This window comes from Myotis yumanensis, unplaced genomic scaffold, assembly GCF_028538775.1.
Source record: "Myotis yumanensis isolate MYYU_CA2020_CCGP unplaced genomic scaffold, mMyoYum1.0.hap1 SCAF_11, whole genome shotgun sequence".
NCBI classification, from domain to species: domain Eukaryota; kingdom Metazoa; phylum Chordata; class Mammalia; order Chiroptera; family Vespertilionidae; genus Myotis; species Myotis yumanensis.
The window spans coordinates 10,793,455-10,816,233 of record NW_027223762.1 but is presented as its reverse complement, the minus strand read 5'-3'; the positions used below and the strand labels follow the sequence as shown (position 1 = coordinate 10,816,233).

The following is a 22,779-nucleotide window of genomic DNA, read 5'->3' as shown; positions in this document are numbered from 1 at the left end:
ATAAGAATGGAAAAAGTGATATTGTGCCAGCTTCAAAGTCTAGGCCTTGAGACTCCTTGCAGCTTCTGCCTTTGGCCTCTTGATGTGCTGATATCTCCACGGGGAAGGAAGCTGGTCTAGCCCAGTAAATGAAAGAAGGCCAATGTGGAAGAATACCAAAGTGTCCCAAGCCAGCAGTCAAGGTCAACTGCAAGACTTGTAAGTCATGCCAGCTTGGAGCGTTCAGTCCAGCTACCTCTGCAGTGAATACAGCTATGTGAGTGAGCGCAGAAGAGGAGCCACCCAGCCTACCCACAGAATCATGAGAAATAACACATCACTGTTGTCTTAAGCCACTGGTTTGGGGGTAGTTTGTTACACAGCAATAAGTAGCTGAAATATGTATTTCTACACCAACTCCAGTCAATCACTGTTCGACGGTCGTTCCTGCGGGCAGTAAGACCCTGGCTTTTTTTGGTCTGCCCTGCGCATGAGTCAAGCCGGCTCCAGTGATCAGGGAAAATGCTCAGGCAGAGAGTCCCAGATGCCTGCAGGAAGGAGCTGTCAGCATATACAAGAACACTGAGCGCTGAGCGGATGTGTCGGAAACCGGCCACATTTGCTACAACCTCAGAACCTCTTTTTCTCCAACTTGTAAACATACCATATGTGGAATGGGGGTGGGAGGTGGATAAGAGGAGGTTTCATTGCGGAACCAAGGACATTGGAGTGGATGGTGCCTCTGGGAGGCACCACCACCTGGGAAAAATTTGCAGAACATAGAGTTGGACTCTCAAAGACTGAGGTTGGAGGGTCTACCTCATTATTTTCATCTTCTCTGACTGTATAGAAGCTGGAATCCTCACAGCCTGCTGTCAGACTGCGTGCATAGAATCTTACATTGTTTTCTGCCTCCTAGCAGGTGAGCTCAATTACTCTTCCTGCTGGATTTCTCTTTAGTCTCCTATCAAATCTATTGTCATTCTCACCTCTCAGCATCTACCCGTCTTCCAGCCACTGCCCCTGAGGTCCTCACCAACTCCAGATCCTGTCCTGTTCAAATTTAGTTCATTTAGCGTTTCTGCTATATCCCACATCAGTTATCAGTGTTTTTCCCATATCAGGCCTTTTCAACCTTAAGAAGTCTGAAAAAAAGGATTTGTGAAAAAAGATTTCATTGGATCTTGGCAAGGTAGCTCAGTTGGATAGAGTGCTGTCCCCATACACCAAGGTTGTGTGTTTGATCCCAGGTCAGGGCACATACAAGAATCAACCAATGAATGCATAAATAAGTGGAACAACAAATCAATATTTCTCTCAAGTCAATAAGTAAAAATAAAATAAAAGGGATGGAATCATAAAAAAGAATCTCATTGGTCAGATGAAATTACAGGAAATCTCCATCCCAGCATTGTAGGGAGATTATATTTAAAGTTGCAATAGATGTGATATCCTAGGCTGAAGAGTTGTTCCCAGGTAACAAATGTTGGTAATTAACATTTCAAAATAGGGAAATCTTTCTTTTGTCTGAACACTCAAACGGATAAAGTGAAGCAAATTTTGTGTGTACACCGAGATGAGCTGTGTTCCTGTATTTAGAATATAAGGAAGTGGTTCTACAAGGGACTGACCAAAGAAATTTACTTCCAGTTTATTAAGACCACAAGAGCGCCCTAGCAGGTTTGGCTCAGTGGATAGAGCATTGGCCTGCGGACTGAAGGAAGGAGCTGTCAGCATATACAGGAACACTGAAGGGTCCCGGGTTCGATTCTGGTCAAGGGTACATGCCCAGGTTGTGGGCTCGATCCCTAGTAGGGGGCGTGCAGTAGGCAGTCAATCAATGATTCTCTCTCATCATTGATGTTTCTCTCTCTCTCTCTCTCCCTCTTCCTTCCTCTCTGAGATAAATTAAAAAAAAAATTTTTTTTTTAAAAAAGGCCACAAGAGTAAATATCACAGCATTTTGTATTACGCATGCAAAAACATCCAGGTTTAAAATATCCAGATGCAAAAGAAAAACTAAGTTTAGAAGAAAACCTTAGTCTTAAACCAAAGATCAGAATATATGGTGTATTATTTACTTCTTCTATGAATGACAAATGGTGGCAACAATAAATGAGTTTTTTTTCCTACTTCTTACGATAGTTATTTAATTTTGTCTACCATGTATCAAAAACTGCCATTCATTTTATCTAATCCTCAGAACAACATCCACTAAGCCAACTACTTCTAGTTTAAATTCATGACCACACATTTCAAGAGGAGTCTCTCAACGCTGCCAAGCAACCTACTGCACTTCCTTAGTATGTCCTCTCCCCATTTTCCAAAACAATTATTTCACACATCCTCTGCTCTCCTCAAATCTCCCACATCCTCCCCCACTTCCTCAGTCCTGCCCACCCCTTCCTAGATCCCTCTCCACCCCACTCCATTCTAGATCTTCTTTATATTTCACAAACATACCAAACTCTTTCCTCAACTTCAGGGCCGCTGCGATTCTCCTTCCCTCTAATTGGAATGCTCCACACCTGATCTTCTCCAGGCTAGTTCTTTCTGTCTTCTGTTTCAGCTCAAATTCCCAGAGAGGCTTTCCTTGTAATCTAAAGATGCTCCCAACTCAGTCACTCTCTTGCACAACTACTTGTTTTATTGTCTTTCGAGCATTTATCAATGTCTAATATTGTCTATTTATTTCTCTCCTGTCTCCACTTGAATAAAGCTCCGTGACAGCATGACCTTACCTACTTTACCTATCTGGTTTACTTCTGTATTCTCAACACCCAAATCTGAGCCTTGGGTGTTGAGAATAGGTTAACAAGGCGGTATGAGGGCACAATGGCTGTTAAGGATTGTATCGCCCTCTAGTCCTAACAAGCCTGTCCCATCATAGGCTCAAAATGAATTTTCATTGAGTACATAGTCTCAATTTTTGGCAGATGAGGAAACTAAAGATTAGACCATCTAAATAAATTGCTTCCCTTTATCCAAGTAGTAAGTAACAAAGTTGAGACTTGAACCTAAATCCTTTTACATCCCGGCTGTGCCCCCCATCTATGTAAAATATCTCTTGCCAGGATGAACATTTGACTATGTGTTTGGCTTCTGAGGACTATTGTGAATGTGGACAGCATTGAAGACAACTTCAGAATGAATAGTCAAATTCCTCAGGCAGAAAACCAAGGAGATGCTGAGGACATCTGGCTGGACAAAGCCAGTGGTAACTAAGGAGCAGCATAGCCTCGCTGTTCCCAGCTTGCTCCTGGCTGGCCTCCAATCCCTCCGCCTTCCTTCCTGCTTCCTACATCTCTGAGTCTCTGACCACCTGCAGTCCAAGCCAGTTTAAATCGGCTCTGGTTTTCCCTTCATGGCCATGAAGTGAGCTAGTTCATGCCTGACAATAGCATCCAGATTCATGCTTTAGAGAACCCGGAACAGGATAGTTTCGAAGGGGTCTATCAATTCTAAATCCGTGTTTATACATCAGCTTTAATCCTCAGGAAGTTGCCTTTTTATTTCTCTGCAGAAAATGAGAACCTTGGTTGACATTTCATTGATTCTCATAAGGAAAAGGAGAGAAAAGGGGGGTCTCTTTGGCTGTTGCCTTAAATAGATTTAGGAAAATCTTCACAAATAGGCAAGAGCCTTAAGAGATGCTGAATTTAAGAGATCATTTGTTGGATTTTCTTCAGAAACCAAGATCTAAACAGGTTATAATATTATCATTTATTGAATGTTTACTGTATACCTGTCATTATTCTAAGCTCTTTATTTGTATTTATTTGATCTTTATAAGAAAGTGATGAAATAGATACTATCAATATCACACCCATTTTTCCACATGAGAAAACTGAGGCCAAGAAAGATTTTTTAAAAATTTGTCTGAAGTCACATGCTTATGTGGTGACACCAGGATTTCATCTTCACCACCTGTTCTGTGTTTGCTTGTTGGTCTGTTTTTGCTATGAATTCCTTTGACAGTTTGTTGAAGCCTATTGACCCCTTCTCAGAATCTCTTTCAAAGTGTAAATAAAATACCTAAGATTACAAAGACATTTATATTGACATACAGTGATCAGCTTATTAGAAAAACAAATCTGTGATATAGCAATATATGTGCTTCATTTAAAAAATATGTTTTTTGCCCTAGCTGGTTTGGCTCAGTAGATAGAGCGTTGGCCTGTGGACTCAAGGGTCCCAGGTTTGATTCTGATCGATGTTTCTCTCTCATCGATGTTTCTGGCTCTCTATCCCTCTCCCTTCCTCTCTGTAAAAAAATCAATAAAAATGTGTTTTAAAAAATATGTTTTTATTGATTTTTAGAGAGAGAGGAAGGGAGAGAAAGATGGAAGCATCTCTGAGAGAGAAACATCAATTGGCTGTCTCCTGCTCACCCCCTACTGGGGATCAAGCCTGTAACCGGGCATGTGCCCTGACTGGGAGTCAAACCAGTGACCTCTTGGTTCATAGATTGATGCTCAACCACTGAGCCACACTGGCCAGGTGTGCTTCATTTTCAATGCATTACATGACAAGATCTAGTAGCAGGTCTAAAATATTGAAATTGTGATAACTGTAATACAATATAAAGATATCTGTGATTTCTGTAAGTGACAAAGTCATAGGTAACAAATCAGTTTAAAAGTAGTGAAAATAAAAACATAATTTTGTCTAAGCTAATGTCCAAGTACATTCCCCGGGACTCCAGGTTGGGAACCCTGATGTAAAACCTGAGGACATAATACTCCCTGCAGTGCTGCAAAGCCCTCCTAACTGGTCTCCCTCCTTCTAATGTCACTTATGCTCCCTGCCCCACCACTCTCTTCACTGGCTGTCATCATAAACCATAATCTAGAAGCTCCTCCTTGGAGCCTTGCTGGACACTCTCTCCAGCCCTAATCCCCATAGGGTTTATTACCTTTCCTCTATGCCACTTTAGGATCTTGCATACATGTTTATGGTTACATAGTATTTAATTTGTTTATAGGTTTTTCTTACTTTAATATGAGCTATTGGGGCCCTGGCCAGGTAGCTCAGTTGGTTCGAGTGTCACCCTGACACGTTAAGGTTGTGGGTTCCATACCTGGTCAGGGCACATACAAGAAGCAACCAATGAATGCATGAATAAGTGGAACAACAAATCGATGTCTCTCTCCTTTCTAAAAAATAAATAAATAAGGAGCTAATTTGGAGTAGGGACTGTGTCTTGCTTATTCATTCATTCATTTATCTATTTATTCGTTCAACAAAAATGTACTGAGCACTTTCTCTTACAAGGTGCTATCCTGGGCACTGCATGTGTAATAATGAACATGACAGATATAGTCCCTGTCCTCATTGCTTTGTAGTCTTGCATTCCTTTCTGGCCCTCAGTATTTGGTTCATGTCTGAAAGCTAAAAACTAATTTATTTAATTAAACTAATTTATTTAAATAAATTAAGTTAATGGCAATGAATTCTTATTACCACATGCATTATTTACCTAGTCTAGGCCCAAACTAAAACATAACACAGAAATATAAAGAGTACTTGAATATCTTTTTAACATATGGACAGAAGTACCTTAAAAAATTTTTTTTCTTTCTCCAATCAAAAGATATAGAGTAGCTGAATAGATTAAAAAAACAAAACAAAACATATGCTACCTATAAGAGACTCACTTCAGCTTTAAGGGCACACATAGACTGAAAGTGAAGGGATGGAAAAAGATATGCCATGCAAATGGAAACCAATAGAAAGCAGGTATCGCTATACTTATATCACACAAAATAGACTTTAAGCCAAAGACTGCAACAAGAGACAAAGTCATTCTATAATAATAAAGGGATTGATTCATTGAGAATATAACATTTGTAAATATGTATGCACTCAATATAGGAGCACCTAAATATAAGAAGCAAATATAATAGCTGTAAAGGGAGAAATAGACATCAACACATAGTAGGGGGCTTCAATATCCTACTTTCAGCAATGGATAGATCACCCAGGCAGAAACTCAATAAAGAAACATTGGACTTAAATGACACGGTAGACCAGATGGACTTAACAGACATTTACAGAACATTGCATCCAACAGCATCAGAACACACATCTGTCTCAAGCACACATAGAGCATCCTCCAGGATATATCGTATGTTGGGCCACAAAACAAGTTTTAATAAATTTAAGAATTTTGCAATACTATCAAGCATCTTTTTTAGTCACAATGATATGAAAGTAGAAATTGATTATAAGAAGAAAACTGGACAATTTACAAATATGCAGAGATTAAACAACATGCTCTGAACAACCAATGTGTTAAAGAAATCAATGAGAAATCAAAATATATCTTGAGTCAGATGAGAATGGAAATATAACATACCAAGACTTGTGGGATAAAGCAAGCAGTTCTAAGAGAGAAACTTATAGCGATAAAATCCTACCTTAAGAAAAAAAAAACGCTCTCAAATAGACAACCCAACTTTATACCACAAGGAACTAGAAAAGGAAGAATAAACTGAGTTCACAGTTGGTAGAAGGAAGAAAATAACAAAGATCAGAGTGGATGCTTTAAAATATATATATTTTTCATTGATTTTTAGAGAGAGGAAAGGAGAGGGAGAGACAGAGAGTGAAACATACGTAGAAATTGAACTGGCAACCCTTCGGTGCATGGGACAATGCCCAACCAACTGAACCGCACTTTTTAAAAGTACAATTCAGTGGCATTACATACATTCATACTGGAACTTTCTCATTATTCCAAACTGAAACCCTGTACCTATTAAATAATAACTCCCCATCCTCCCCTACTCCAGCCTCTGATAGAACTTGTTAATTTTTTATATAAGTATGTTTAATCAGGATTCTTAAATAAGTTCTTTTATTAGTTAATTATATTTTAACTTAGATTTCACTGATACTCATGAAGTAGATATTGTTTTTAAGTGTTTATTACCTAATGAATTTCCTCTTTTGTGAACTGTCCATATTTGTCCATCTTACTTCTGGGGTATAGTGTGATGTTTTAGCAGGGGTACTATAGTGTGTTTTTCCTCATGGGATAAAAACACTTTAATCAAATTAATTTTAGTTAGCTTCCATGCAGCAGCACAGAAAACCTAGGAAGAAAAGGAGGATTATATTCTTCCCTTCTTTTTTAAAAAAGTATTAGTTAGCTATCACTAATAATCATAATTAATAGTTCTTATTAAAAAAGAAACAAAATCTTCTTTACATAATCCCCAACCACCAGTCCCACTACTCTCAGATAATTACTTTTAGTAAGTTCTTGTGTATCTTTCCAGAAATATAAAAGTATGGTATAATAAAAATAAAATAAAAAACAAAAAACTATCTATATATATATAAAAGCCTAAGTGACGGTTACGACTGAACAACCGGAACAACAGGTCAACCAGATGCTATGATGCGCACTGACTACCAGGGGGCAGATGCTCAACACAGGAGCTGCCCCCTGGAGGTCAGTGCACTCCCACAGCCAATCTCCCATGGCCAGCCAACCTCCCCCAGTCCCTCCCTGTGGCAGGCAAACCTCCCCCAGTCCCTCCCCCCATCCGGCAGGCCCTGTCCAGCAGGCCCAGTCTGGCTAGCCCCGATTGGGACTGGGTGAGACATCCAGCCTGGCCCCGATTGGGACTGGGTGAGACGGCCCCAATAGGCCTTGATCACCAGCCAGGCCTAGGGACCCTACCCATGTACGAATTTCGTGCACCGGGCCTCTGGTAGTATAATAAATACATAAACCAGTAACAGTCATTTAATATCAAGTATTACCTACTGTACATTATTGTATGTGGTATACTTTTAAAAAATACATTTTTATTGATTTCAGAGAGGAAGGGAGAGGGAGAGAGCAAGAGAAACATCAATGATGAGAGAGAATCATTGATTGGCTGCCTCCTGCATGCTTCCCACTGGGGATTGAGCTCACAACCTGGGCACGTGCCCAGACCAGGAATCAAACCTCGACCTCCTGGTTCATAGGTCAATGTTCAACCACTGAGCCATACTTGCTAGGCTGTGTTATCCTATACAATAAAAGGCTAATATGCAAATCAACTGAGTGAGGGATGACTGGTTGCTATGACATGCACTGACCACCAGGGGGCAGGCGCTTAATGCAGGAGCTGCCCCTGGTGGTCAGTGCGCTCCCACAGGGGGAGTGCCACTCACGCAGAAGCCAGGATCACGGCTGGCGAGTGCAGCAGCAGTGGCGGGAGCCTCTCCCGCCTCTGCGGCAGCACTAAGGATGTCCAACTCAGACACCCCCGAGGGCTCCCAGATTGTGAGAGGGTGCAGGCCAGGCTGAGGGACTCCCCCCACCACCAAAGTGCACAAATTTCGTGCATCGGGCTTCTAGTATGTTCATAAGACTGGCAGTTCAGTAGGTTTGCTTACACCAGCATCACCACAAACACTGAGTAATGCATTGTGCATTATTGTATAGGATAACACTACAAAAGCTACCATGTCACTAGGTAATAATCTTTCAGGTCTGCTATAATCTTAGGGGACCACTATCATATATGTGTTCAGGCATTGACTGAAATATCCGTGTATGGGGCATGCCTGTAAAGACAGTGGGAGTAACTGGCCTAGCAGGATCTGAAAACAAGATGAGGGAGACTGCCTAGTGAACAGGGCTGCATGACAAGCCTGTCAACAGCTGGGGATGGAGAGGTGTTTCTTGAACTGACTATAGACCTAGGCTTTACAGAGAGAGGGTACATACCTTCATGTTATGGATAGTGCTCTGAGTCACTAAAGGAGTTTGTGAAAATATATCTTCATCAATGGCTGTTGATCAAATGACTTAAAGAGAAATATGAGTATCTCGACACCCTCTCAAACTCCCTATGGAGACTTTTCTTTAGTTAACAGACCCCTTTTGGAAATTGGAAGAAAAGTTTTGAATCCTCTTCTCAAAAAATGAACAATTAACACATACTGCTCTCACCTGTCTTACCTCCCAAGAAGCAGCCCAATACTCAGGTCTATTTTAGAACACGGTAACGTTAGTAAACTGGAAGCTGCTTCTGGAAGCAGGTGGATTTAGGAGATCAGTAGGCGTCATTACACATTCTTTTTACTTTGCAAAGAATAAAGATGTGGATAACTCGACCAAAGATGCCGCATTCCTGATCTTTTAGGAGGCTGTTATGGACAACTACAAATAATGGTTTCTGACCTCAGACACAGCTGAATCATTCAGCAAATATTTACTGGGCACCCAATATACACAGGCACCGTGCTGGAGCCGAGCTCCCCAAGTTTGACAGGCATTCAGGGGAGATGGAAAGGGCTCTGGGTTGGCAATCTGATATTTGTTTTCTCTACTTCCTAGACTTGTGAGCTCGGTAAATCACTCAATTTCAAATTGCTTCATGCATTAAAGTGGAGAACTGTTCCAAGTCCCCAAAAAGGTAACTTTTGTAAAGATACACGTGGACTTATGAAAAAAAACTTAAGTACGAGGTTTACTGAAGGTGAGAGTTGGCAGGGTCGCCCCTTGAGGGAAGAGACTGCCTACTCCAAGTCTCTGTCTACAGCCAAGGCGGCGCCCCGCACAGGGTCGCAGTTCGTTTCAATGAGCCTTCCGGGGCGGATCAACTTCCGCTTCCGCAGGGGTGGGCGTGAGAGCCTGACGCCACGCGCAGGCTGGCGACGGCCTGTCCTCACGCGCATGCTCCGGGACAGAGTGGGCGTGGCGAGGCGCGGCCACCGCCGGCTCGCTCTCCCGGCCACCGCGCGCGGTGGGCGGGGGCGCGCGCGCGCGCGCGCGCTCGCGCTGCCGGCTGCGTACAGTAGTGACGGCCGCGCGGGAGCGGTCACATGACCGTAGCGGCTGCCTGTACAGTAAGGACCCAATATGGCAGCGGCGGTAGCAGTGGCAACGGCAGCAAGACCGGCCGCCCCTTAGACCCCCCCCCTCCGCGCACCACCCCCGCTGCTTCCTCTGCTCGGGTGCTCCTCCGGCCTGACTTCCCCTTTCTCCCACCTTTCCCGGCACCGCGGGAAAAGCAGCGCAGGGCAGAGCAGGCAGGGAGGGCGGCCGGAGCCCGGACACGGGAGCCTCCCAGTCAGTTCAAGACCCGACATGAGGGAAAAGGGCCGTAGGAAGAAGGGCAGGACCTGGGCGGAGGCCGCCAAGACGGTAAGGGGGAGGGAGCGAAGGGGAAGGCCGGGAGGATTTGGTCCCCTCGCCGACCTCCGGAGGCAGGGGAAGGGAGGTCATTGGCCCAGCGACCCGGCGGAGGGGGCACAAAACCGCGCCGGGAGGCGGCGGCGGTGCGTGTCGGGCTGTGATCCCTGTGGGCATGGAGGCGCCCCGCGGAAGAGGGTCGCCGCGGCGCGGTGCTGCGCCCCGCGACTGCGACGAGTCCTCGGCGTGTTGGGAAGCTTGCCCCTCGGGGTCACGTCGCTCTCGGCCCCGATCCGTGGTCGCCCCCGCCCCGCCCCGGCGCGGGGGAGTCTGTTGTGCTTGCACAGCAGCCGGTTCCCCTCCCCGGTGCGGCTGAGGATCCCCCATTGGATGCGGACGGGAGGAGGCTCGTGCGTGCACCCAGCTCGGGGAGAAGCGGGGAGCACAGAGCTGGGTCGAGTTCCCCCGCCAGAGCGGACACGGCGCCGCACCTCGGGCTCCCTGCTCCTCGGGGCGCCCAGGTCCAACGTGGGGTCACGGGGCACCCGTTTTTGTTTGCTGCGGGAGCTGAAAGTGCAGGAGGTGTTTAGACACCAAGTAACAGGTGGGACTTGTAGAATTTTTTTTTTTTTTCTGTTTCCGTAGAGACCTACTCTGAACAAGGCAGCAATGCATGGCGGGACGTGTAGTTTGCCCGGCCTTGACTTTTCCGTAGTTAAAGTGATGGTGGTGGCCTCACCAAGTTTGTACTTAGGGGGTAAAACCACCCCACCCCCCTTTCTAAATTTGCTATAACGAGATTTAGAGGTAAGTTTTTAAAAAAATAGGACTGTTTAGGATTAGTGAGAACTTTTATGTTTTGTGAAAAAAATTTGAAGTGTGTGTATACGGGTGGAAGTGAGGATGCAGCAGGAAAGTAACAGGACCTGAAACAGCCTGTTAGCGCTGGGAAGTGAGAAGGTGTGGGGGCATTATTTCTAATGGTGGATCCTGTCGGTAATACTTGAACAACGTGGGGAACCCTTCTCAGTGAACCTTTATTATGTGATTGGTTTCTTTTTGAATGAGATGTTTCGGGATAGAAAAGTAATAAATGTTCACTCTGGGAAATTTGTGAAGATTATAGAAACCTATAAAGAAGAAAATAAAAAAAATCACCTATTTCACCCCTCGGCTATATCTGTTAACATTTTGGTATATATTAGGGGGTTGATGAGTCTGACACTGTTTCAGCTGGACATGTGAAAAAGTAAATAAAAGCCCATTTTATTTATTGAGTGTTTTTACATACAGTTTGCCTTCATAATTGTGACTGCTGGTAGTTACCCTCTAAAAGATTTAAAACATTCTATAGAAATGATTTTCTTGGTGGTCTGGAAATTGCCCCTTCGCAGAAGACTGTTATACTTTTTTGTACTTGATGAATACCTCAAGACCTCTTCCTTTTATTAAAACGAGGATGGTAAATTTTAATTGTAAACTTTAACTATTAGTTAAGCAGACCCTCACCCTAGTTATGTTAATTAATTTAGTCTCTAGAATCTTAGTATTTTTTGAAGTACTATTTCTTTGGATGAAATAGTCTAATCATTGGGAGATTTGTGAGAAATAGGAAAAATTTGTTTACATCTGTTTATATTTACCTGTAATGAATTAGTATGTTTATTTATAACTAGAGGCCTGGTGCACAAAATTCGTGCACTTGGAGGGGGTCCCTCAGTCCGGGAGACTTTGGGGGGATGTCCGACTGCCGGTTTAGGCCCGCTCCCTGCGGTGAGCGGGCCTAAGCTGGCAGTTGGACAGCCTTAGCGCTGCCGCGGAGGTGGGAGAGGCTCCTGTCACCGCTGCTGCGCTCACCAGCTGTGAGCCCGGCCCAGGGCTTCTGGCTGAGTGGTGCTCCCTCTGTGGGAGCGCACTGATCACCAGGGGGCAGCTCCTGTGTTGAGCGCCTGCCCCCTGGTGGTCAGTGTGCATCATAGCAATCAGTCGTTCCTCCGTTTGGTCAATTTGCATATTAGCTTTTTATTATATAGGATAAACATTTCATGCTCTAGCTAGCTGTGTGAAAAATAGTATTTTAAAGATGGAAAGACTAGTTTTTGTTTCTTAAAATGTTTTTATTGATTTTGGAGAGAGAGGAAAGGAGAGGGAGAGAGAGAGAGAGAAACATCAATGAGTGATCATCTGCTTCGAGTACACCCCCCACTGGGGATCCAGCCCACAACTGGGTCATGTGCTCTGACCGGAATCCAACCACAGGACAACTCCCAGTCCACTGAGCCACATGGACTGGGCAAGACTAGTAATTAATAGAGTTCTAAGTGAGTTCTTGAAGGGATCAGCGTATTAGTGGTTTGGTGTCTTTATTTTATTCTGGTAAATGTATAAGGCTTCAGTCTAAGTAAAAATGAATTTTAGAAAGAGAATAGCACTAAGACTTTTTTTCTAGTAGCCAAAATCTAGAAAATAACATACCCTTTTTGGTTTGTTTTATCATCTATAAAGTGAGGAATTAAAGTAAACCTCAGTGCTCAAAAGGTTTCTGCTTGTATGAAGTTTAGAAGTAAATGTAAAAGGAATAAACAAAAGTAGATCTTTAATATTTTAGACTGTAGAATGAGATCAGAGAATTGGTGATTTAACAAATGGAAGTAACTTTGACCTAAATTAAGAAATAGTGCTCTGGCAGAGTAGCTCAGTTGGTTAGAGCATCCTCCTGATATGCCAAGGTTTTGGGTTCATTCTTGTTAGAGAACACACAAGAAGCAACCAACGAATGGATAAATAAGTGGAACAATAAATGGGTGTTTCTCTCTCCCTCCTCCTTCCCTCCTTTTCTCTCTAAGATCACTAAAAAAAAAAGGGTGCATCTGTAATAATAAAAACATAATATGCTAATTAGGCTGGACGTTCTACCAGTGACCTTCCAGATGAAGCCAGGGCTGTGAGGGAAGCCTGGGTCCTGGGTGCCAAACGGAAGCCAGTGCCAGCAGCCAGGCGAAGGAAGGCCTACTCTTGCACGAATTTCGTGCACCGGGCCTCTAGTATATTTATAAGATCAGGAAAACTAGGAGAAGTAAATTTTTTTTTAAAATCCTCATTTGAAGACATGCCTAGAGAAAGAGAAACATCCATGTAAGAGAGAAACATCAATTGATTGCCTTCTGTACATTCCCTGACCAGGGATGGACCCCCCCCCACCCCAACCCCCTGCCACACCCTGTATGTGCCCTGACCAGGAATCAAACCAGGCAACCTTTTGGTGCAAAGGATGATGCTTAACCAACTGAGTTACTCTGGCCAGGCAGGAAAGTCAGTTTTAAACTTATTTTATATCATTACAGTCAAATATTCTAGGAACAGAGTTTCAGCAAGGATGTAATAAAATTATTTATGAATACAGGCAGTATCTGCTTCTTATCTTATTGTGTTCTTGGTACCTATATTGTAGAGCTGTCCTGTTTTAGGGAGCGCTATTAAAATAGGGTTGTATTCCTAATCAATAATGAAGCAACAGATAAAATTATTCAATCATTTATGTACGTACATGATACGGGTGTGTATGTGGGTATATGAGAGCTACATGGGTTGATGTAAGGTTGCTATGAACAATCTAAAGAAAATAGCCCGGCTGGTGTAGCTCAGTGGTTGAGCATCGACTTATGAACCACACCAGGAGGTCATGGTTTGATTTCCGGTCAGGGCACATGCCCAGGTTGTGGGCTCCATTCCCAGTGTGGGGCATGCAGGAGGCATCCAATCGATGATTCTGCCTCATCATTGATGTTTCTGTCTCTATCTCTCCTCCCTTCCTCTTTGAAATCAATAAAAAAATAAAGTAATAAGTTTCATAACTATTTTTTTTTAAATATATTTTTATTGATGTCAGAGAGGAAGGGAGAGGGAAAGAGAGATAGAAACATCAATGATGAGAGGGAATCATTGATTGGCTGCCTCCTGCATGACCCCCACTGGGATCGAGCCCGCAACCTGGGCATATGCCCTGACCAGGAATCGAACCCGCAACCTCTTGGTTCCTGGGTCGACGCTCAACCGCTGAGCTACACCTGGCTGGGCCATAACTATTATATAATAGTAAAATCATGCCATTTTGCCAAAAGGCCGAGTAAGTGTATAGATAGGTTCCAGTAACTAAGGACACTAGATAGAGGGAGTCTCCCTGCTGATCTTATTTCTATTTGTATTATAAAAATACAGTATTATAAAATGCATTATTCAGGTGAGAGATCTGTAGAATAGTGTTTGCTGCAATTTAAATAGAAAAATTTATAGTAAGGCAGATATTGAGAACCATTGCACTTGACTCTAATGTTCATTTATGCTTATTTAAAAAAATGACACGGTATCATCTAAATATTTGATGACATTCCTGAGGAATTTAGCTGTTTTTGCAAAGCAGAGCTTTCAAAATAGTATAATATTGTTAAACTTGTTTCTTTTTTTTTTTTTTTTTACTTTTCTCTTGTCACCCACCACAACTAGGAAAGCATTAAAAGAGAAAACAACCTAAGAGGACAGATTTGTTGTGATTATAGGTGGAAGGGACAGAGACACAGACCTTAGACATGTACACTAGAGGTATCTTTGGGTATCTTTTGGGAGTAAAGTAGTCCAAGTATGATAAGTGAAGTATGGGTGTTAGAGTTGAGTAGCACAGCAGTCTGTAGTGTAGATCTGTAGCACATGGTTTGTAGACTGAAGAAAAAGTGGTGTGTTTTTTTTTTTGGATGGCATTTATATAGACTTCATTTACATGTTAATATTATTTTGAATGTACATAGATTTTTTTCTTTATTTTTTTAAATTGCTTTCAGAGAGAAAGGAAGAGGGAGAGAGAGAGAGAGAAACATCAGTGATGAGAGAGGATCATTGGTCGGCTGCCTCCTGCACACCACCTACTGGGGATCAAGCCCAAAACCCCAGCATGTGCCCTTGACTAGAATTGAACCTGGGACTCTTCAGTCCACAGGCCAACACTCTATCCACTGAGCCAAACCAGTTAGGGCCATAGATTTTTATTTTTGTCATTTACCTAAAGTTACTTAATGTTGGGGAATAAGATGGAAGATAAGAAATTTCTGTTGAAGGAGTAAGACTTTTATGTAGGAAGTATAGAAAATGGAAAATAAAATTGATTTTAGAGAGAGGAAGGGGGAGAGAGAGAGAGAAACATCCATCGGTTGCCTTCCACATGGGGATTACAATCTGGGTGTGTGCCCTTGACCGGAATTGAACCTGGGACCTTTCAGTCTGCAGGCTGACTCTATCCACTGAGTCAAACCAGCTAAGTCTAAAAAAATGTTTTTTAAAAAATTAAAAAAGATTGAGAAACTGCTCTTATCCATGATTTTTACTTTTTATTAAAAATATACATATTTATTAATTTCAGAGAAGAGGAGAGAGGGAGAGAAAGATAGAAACATAAATGATGAGAGAGAATCATTGATCTGCTGCCTTCTGCACACCCCCTACTGCGGATTGAGTCGTAACCTGGGCATGTGTCCTAACCGGGGATAGAACTGTGACCTCCTGGTTCCTAGGTCGACGCTCAACCACTGAGCCACACTGGCCGGGCTGATCCATGATTTTTAAAACAACTGCATGTTTTATTTCAACTCTATTGAGGTATAATTGACATAAAATTATAAGATATTTCAACATTTATGAACTTGCTACCTGCAAGCCTGTCTGTGCTAGATGATTTGATGTAACACTTTCTTGAGTGATCTTACATCTTGCCATAAAAATGAAGTAAAGTTTCCTTGTGTTTTGCTTCTTGAATTTTGTATTATTATTTTTAGTTCATCCCTCCTTCTGTCCTGTTTTTGTATTCCACAATGCTCCTAACTCATTGAAGAAAAAAATCAAAATCTTATTTTGAACACAAGTTAAACCTCTTTGTGAAAGATGCTGCTGCTGCATCTCCTAGACTTCTGACAGAAGCTGAGAAAATAAGGTCAGATTTGCAGAAGTCCTTGCTGTTTCATCATCCACAGAATCTATCCACCCTTAAAAGGCTGTGCAATTTTGCTGTCGGTGAAAGGGCATTATGTTTTCATTACAAACACTGTCTGGAAAGAGGCCAGTATGTGGAAGATACAATTATAGGGAATTGACCAGTAGGGTTTTCTAAAACTTGCTATTTGTGTCCTTTTTACAGAATAAACTCTGAAACCCCTTTGGTTCTGTATTTTTTCTTTCCATGTCTCATAGAGGCCATCCTCATAGTTTTTAGTATTGTGAAATTTAGTACTTTTAGTGCAGTTTGATTTATCATGTTTTTAGTGTGTGTGTTTTTAATCCTCACCTGAGGATATAGGATATTTTTTTTATTGATTTGTAGAGAGAGAGAAATATCAATCTATTTACCATGAGTAACTTTTAAAACCGAAAACCCAGGTATGTGCTCTGACCGAGAATCAAACCTGCAACCTTTTGGTGTATAGAATGATGCTCCAACCAACTGAGCCACCTGGCCAGGGCTGTTTTTAGTGTTTTAATTTTTTTTCTTTACATTATTATTATTTTGTTAATCTTTACCCAAGGATATTTTTCCATTGATATTTAGGGAGAATGGAAGAGAGAGGGAAAGACAGAGAGAAACATCGATGTGAGAGAAACACATTGATTTACTTGCCTCCTGCACGAGCCTCAACCGAGGTCTGGGCTGGGGAGGAGCCTGCAACCACCAAGGTACGTGCCCTTGACTGGAATCGAACCCAGGACCCTTTGGTCCGCAAATCAGTGCTCTTATCTACTCAGCCAAACTGGTTAGGGCTATTTTTTGAATGTACTAAGTTTTTGAATTTTTTTATTTTTGTAAAGGAAAAAATTATTTAGAAAGTTTAGAATTAGCCCTAACTGGTTTGGCTCAGTGGATAGAGCGTTAGCCTGTGGACTGAAAGGTCCCAGGTTCGATTCCAGTCAAGGGCATGTACCTTGGTTGCAGGCACATCCCCAGTAGGAGGTGTGCAGGAGGCAGCTGACCGATGTTTCTAACTCTCTATCCTTCTCCCTTTCTCTCTGTAAAAAATCAATAAAATATATTTTAAAAAAAAGAAAGTTTAGAATTAAAAATACAAAGATGAACATAGGTGCAGTTTTTGAGCTCTTTAAATATGACTTAAATACAATAGTATTACTTGCTTTAAACATTGAGTTTCTATTAAAGTTATGTAAACTCATTATTATTATTTTTAAAAATATATTTTTATTGATTTCAGAGAGAAAGGGAGAAGGAGAAAGAGATAGAAACATCAATGATGAAAATCATTGATTGGCTGTTTCCCAAGCACCCCGTACTGGGAATTGAACCTGCAACCTGGGTATGTGCCCTGGCCAGGAATTGAACTGGTGATCTTTCGGAGCAGAGGGCACACTCAACCAATTTAGCCGCACTGGCCAGGGCTTAATCTTTTTTAATTGGAGGTAAAAGAAGACATTGTTCTCACTTTCAAGAGAATACATTTGAGTAAAGTTAGTCAACTATATTAAGTGTTGTTTGCCAGGAAACAGGTTGAGTATCTCTGTCTTGTTTGTGAAAGAAAATTATTTCAAGTCCCATCTGGGTATTTGCCTCCAAAGACCCTTTATTTTACTTTTGGTCTTGCTTGACAAAACTAAAACTGGTTAAATGGTGAATACACATGTACTCGGTCCTGGGCTTCAGGGGACACTGTAAACCTTATTAATTATAGTGTCTTCTGAGTAATTTGATCCATCTTTTAGTAAAAATTATGTTGTAAAAGACTTTTCATTGGAAAATTCTTTTGTTTATTGACATTTAGCAGTTGATACTACATTTAGAATGGACTTTCATTGGAGTTCACAGCTGGGGATGGCCTAAATCATTCTGAATCTTTAACCCACTGGTATCTGAATTATTTAATAGCTGGTTTAGCCATATTCAGTTTCAAAGTGCTTAATGTTGTTAGTGACTTATTTCTAAATAATAATGTAAAATTTAAATATATTGCTGTTGATTTATAGTGGTTAATTTTCTATATGATTTGAGTGATTCTGACAAATTTTGTAAGCTTATGCAGATGGTACCATGAAATATATTAATATCTAGGAAATATTTTCTTTTGTGTGTGCGCGCGCACATGCATATAGATGTAAAATAAATGGAATACAAGAAAAAATATAATGGAAAGAAGTTTTATAAATATTAATTACCCATGAAAGGCAAAATGGGGAATAAAAAACTATTTTTCATAGCAACTTGGGAATAACCTTAACAATCTGGATTTGATGTTGGTTCTGCCATTATTATGCCATCTTGGAAGATTCTTTAAACCAGTGCACAGACATTAATGTGTATTAGAATCATCTGGAGAGCTTGCTATCATGTAGATTTTTATTCAATAGTTCTGCAGTGTAGCCAGAAAGTATGCATTTCTTTTTTTTTTTTTTTTAATGTTTTTTAAATTGAGCTTTAGAGAGAGAAGAAGGGAGAGGGATAGAGAGAGAGAAACGATGAGAAACATTAATCAGCTACCTCTAGCACGCTCCCTACTGGGGATCCAGCCTGCAAACTGAGCCATGCCTTCTTGTTTCAGTTCTCTTGGTTCATGGGTTGACGCTCAACCATTGAGCCATACCGGCCAGGCCAGAAGTTCTGCATTTCTAACAAGTTCCCAGGTAATGCTGGTGCTTTGGTCTAAGGACCATTTTTGGAGTTGTAGAGATTTATACTGAGTTTTCTGTTTCCCCAACTTTAAAATAGAGATAATAGTAGAACTTAGCATTTGGAATGTTAGATGAGAATGTATGAAAAGTTCTTTTTATAATGACTAGTATGTTGTGAACATGGTTAATATTGTTGAAAAATTAATAAATATGGATTGTTTGATATTTCTGAATGAGAAAACTATATACTGTAAAGATGTTATTTCTTAGCAAAGAGTCACAGAGGTTTGAGACTACTAATGAAAAGCCTTTTAACCTCAGGGATACCATTTGCTGCTTGTTTCTGAAGGTCAGTGTGTAACCACACGGGCTTAAACTAGCTGTAAACAAGTTTGGGAACCCATCTATTTCCTGCTTTAGGAGATTCTGCACCAAACCCCACTCTCTTGACTTATATTTAGAGAACTGCCTCTGAGAACACCTTGTGGCAAGGAATGGCAGGCAGCCTCTAAGAGCCGAGTGACTGCTGGCCAAGAGCCAGCAAAACAGAAAGGAACTGAAACCTGCCAACAAATAAGCTTGGTAGTGAGCGTGGAAAAGAACCCCAAACCTCAGATGATTTCACAGTCTAAGCTGACAGTTTAATTTCAGCCTAGTGAGACCCTACACAGAAAACCCAGTTAACCCATGTCCAGAATCCTTCCACACAGAAACTGAGATAAATTTGAGTTGTTTTCACCTAAGTTTTGTAATAAAACATAATCATAAATTTGTGTTGGGGCTATATAATAGCAAAATAGTAATAATCCTGAAATTTGGTGGTGGTGGTGGGGCGGGGGGGGGGCTCTTTCAGGGTTGGTCTTGGAGGTTTGACCTGGGTAGTCAAGGATGATGGATAAAACATTTAGAGGTGAGTATGGGTAAAGGCATTCCAGGCAGAGGGAAGACTGAAAAATGTTTGATGCATAGCTAATTTACCTTGGAGTATTGTGAAGCGTAGTGAAAAATAAGACCAGGAAAGGTAGGTTTGGGCCCAAATGTGGAGAGTCATAGAAGTCGGGCTGATAAGTATTTTTATTCTAGGAGTCATAGAGAGTTTGTATGCAGGTGATAACATCTGTGTTTCAATCTAATTGGGCCATTTGTGGGATTTATTGTAGAGGACTGAAGAGTAGTTGTAGAGAGCTTTTGAGGGTTAGAGTAGGACTCTTTGAATTAAAAGGATGGGCCCTGGCTGGTTCTAGGTTAGGATTGGTGTGTTATTTTTTGCTCTACTGATGTTGAATTTAAAATAAATTTAGTTATAGTAATATGTAACATAGGTTTCCTGTTTCACAAAAATTTCATGAATTATTTAAATTATAGAAATTAAATTAATTTGGAAAAGTAGAGAAAAAACTCACTATCATCTGACATAGTATAGCTTAACATTTTGGGACTTCTAGTCTTTGATACAGTTTTCTATGTAGTTGTAATCAATCTCTTTCTGTTTCTAATCTGCTTTTTTATGTATTAAGTATCTTATGTGTCATTTTCTGAATCATTGATACAATCGTTTGCTTTTAATTTTTAGACTACTAATATGGTAGATGACATTAGTTTCCAAATTTTGAATTGGCCTTATGCTCCTGGGGGAGGGGGGAGTGGCATTTCACTTGGTTGTGGTATAATATACTTTTTATATATTGCTGTATTTGCTAATATTTTGTTGAGGACATTCACAGTTATGTTCATGAGGGATATTAATCTGTAGTTTTCTTGGACTATGTCTGGGTTTTGGTATTAGGATAATGCTGCCTCATTTAAAAAGCTGGGAATTCTTCCTCCCAATGTTATTTCCTGAAAGAGATTATAGTTGATCCTCATTATTTGAGGGTTCAGCATTTGTGAATTCACCTACTTGCTAAAATTGACTCTTAACCCCAAATCAATGCGCATGACACTTTCTGTGGTCATTCATGGACATGTGCAGAGTGGCAAAAAATTTGAGTCACCTGATGCCAATATTTCCAGCTGAGGTCCCTGCTAAGGTCGAGCAAGGTGATGCGCTGCCTTCTTGTTTCAGTTCTCATAGTGAAAACATGTTGTGTGTGTGTGTGTGTGTATGTGTTTTAAATGTTTTTATTGATTTTTTTAGAGAAAGAGGAAGGGAGAGAAATACCCTGTATATTATGTTAGTGGCAAGTGCTATGGGGAAAAATAAAGCAGGATAGCTAGGAAATGCTGGGCTGGGTGTTTGCAATTTTTAAAATATATATATATTTTTATTGACTTCAGAGAGGAAGGGAGAGGGAGAAAGAGAGAGAGAAACTTCAATGATGAGAGAGAATCATTGATCGGCTGCCTCCTGCAGGCCCCACACTGGGTTTGAGCCTGCAACCAGGCTTATGCTCTGACCGGGAATTGAACCATGGCGGGCCTAAGCCACCATTCCGACATCCCCTGAGAGCTCCTGGACTGTGAGAGGGCGCAGGCCAGGCTGAGGGACACCCCCCCCCCCACCCCCCATGCATGAATTTCGTGCACTGGGCCTGTAGTAGTCATATAATTTTTATATTGGCACTAGAGGCCCAGTGCATGAAATTTGTGCATGGGTAGAGCCCCTAGGCCTGGCCAGCAATCAGGACTGATCTGTGAGGCGACCAGTGGGGTGATCAGGGGGCGCCCACTGGCACCCACCTTGGCCGGCCTGGCACCGCCCACTCGCTGGCCCTGCCCCCTGCCGCCAGTGCCCGTTGCCTCCCTCTGTGGGCGACCGGCGGGGTGATCAGGGGGGCCCCCGCTGGCACATGCCACGGCTGGCCTGGGGCCTGCGGGCTGGGATCAGTTCCTGCATTGAGCGTCTGTCCCCTGGTGGCAGTGTGTGTCATAGTGACCGGTTGTTCTGCCGGTCGTTCTGCCCTTTGGTTGATTTGCATATTAGGCTTTTATTAAATAGGATTGTTAGGTCAAAGATATATCCATCTAAGCCAAGTTGTGCTTCAAAAAGGGTTGTATCATTTTATAGCAGTGAATAACAGTATTTACTCCCCACATCCTAGACTTTTAGTCATTTTCACCTTTGTCAATTCAGTGGGTGAAAAAAAGCTAGTTTGATTTTAATTCTATATTTGTGATTATATGACTGTTGTTGAATATCTTTTTAGATGTTTACTGACCACTTGTATTTCTGTTTCTCTTTATATCCTTTGTTAGTTCTTTATTTTGTATTGTTGGTGTTTTTCTCATTGATTTATAACAACTTACTGTGTGTGTGATATGTTTTCCTAGTTTTTTTTTTAGCTTTTGTTCATGGGCGTGCATGTGCATACATGTAGTACCAAGTTTTTCATTTGGAAAAATTTTTTTATATATATATTTTATTGATTTTTCACAGAGAGGAAGGGAGAGGGATAGAGTGTTAGAAACATCGATGAGAGAGAAACATCGATCAGCTGCCTCCTGCACACTCCCTACTGGGGATATGCCCACAACCAAGGTACACGCCCTTGACCAGAATCAAACCTGGGACCCTTGAGTCCGCAGGCTGATGCTCTATCCACTGAGCCAAACTGGTTAGGGCTTGGAAAAATATTTTTTATTAGTGGCCCGGTGCATGAAATTTGTGCACATTAAAAGGGAATTAATTAGAGGAAATATTTTAATATTGCTATTTGCCCTTTCTCTATAATAGAAGTGTCAGAGATGAAAGAAAATTAGTAAAATGTATATGAAAATCTCCCTCCTTTCAGAGTCTGGGGCGCACCACTCGATCCAGAGTCAAGTCCCTGACCACCCTTGCGAGGCTCAAAATCGCATGAGACCCAGACCCAGCCGGCCCCACCCCGTCAAGCCCCACAGGGCACCGGGATGGGGGGTGCGGCCTTAAGGCCCCCAGCCCGGCCTCAGGTCCCCTGGCCCTGGCGCCGGGGTTGGGGGCGTGGCTTCAGGATCCCGTCAACCATTGCTGGGCGGGGACGCAGCCTCAGGTCCCCTGTCAAGCCCCGCCATGGCGGGGGCACGGCTTC

General features: G+C 41.9%; 1 protein-coding gene across 3 annotated transcripts in view; it reads left to right on the top strand.

Moving 5' to 3' along the window:
- The first annotated feature begins 9,867 nt into the window (after positions 1-9,867).
- Positions 9,868-22,779, top strand: part of ASXL2 (ASXL transcriptional regulator 2) — a 78,659-nt gene continuing 65,747 nt past the window's right edge. The window contains exon 1 of one of the 3 annotated variants that reach the window (XM_070428813.1): positions 9,868-10,132. In XM_070428813.1, the coding sequence (XP_070284914.1) occupies positions 10,076-10,132 (57 nt within the window). In that variant the 5' untranslated portion in view covers positions 9,868-10,075. Of the gene's footprint in view, positions 10,133-10,678; positions 10,725-22,779 lie in introns of those variants that run through there. The other 2 variants (XM_070428812.1, XM_070428814.1) reach the window with 2 other exon arrangements.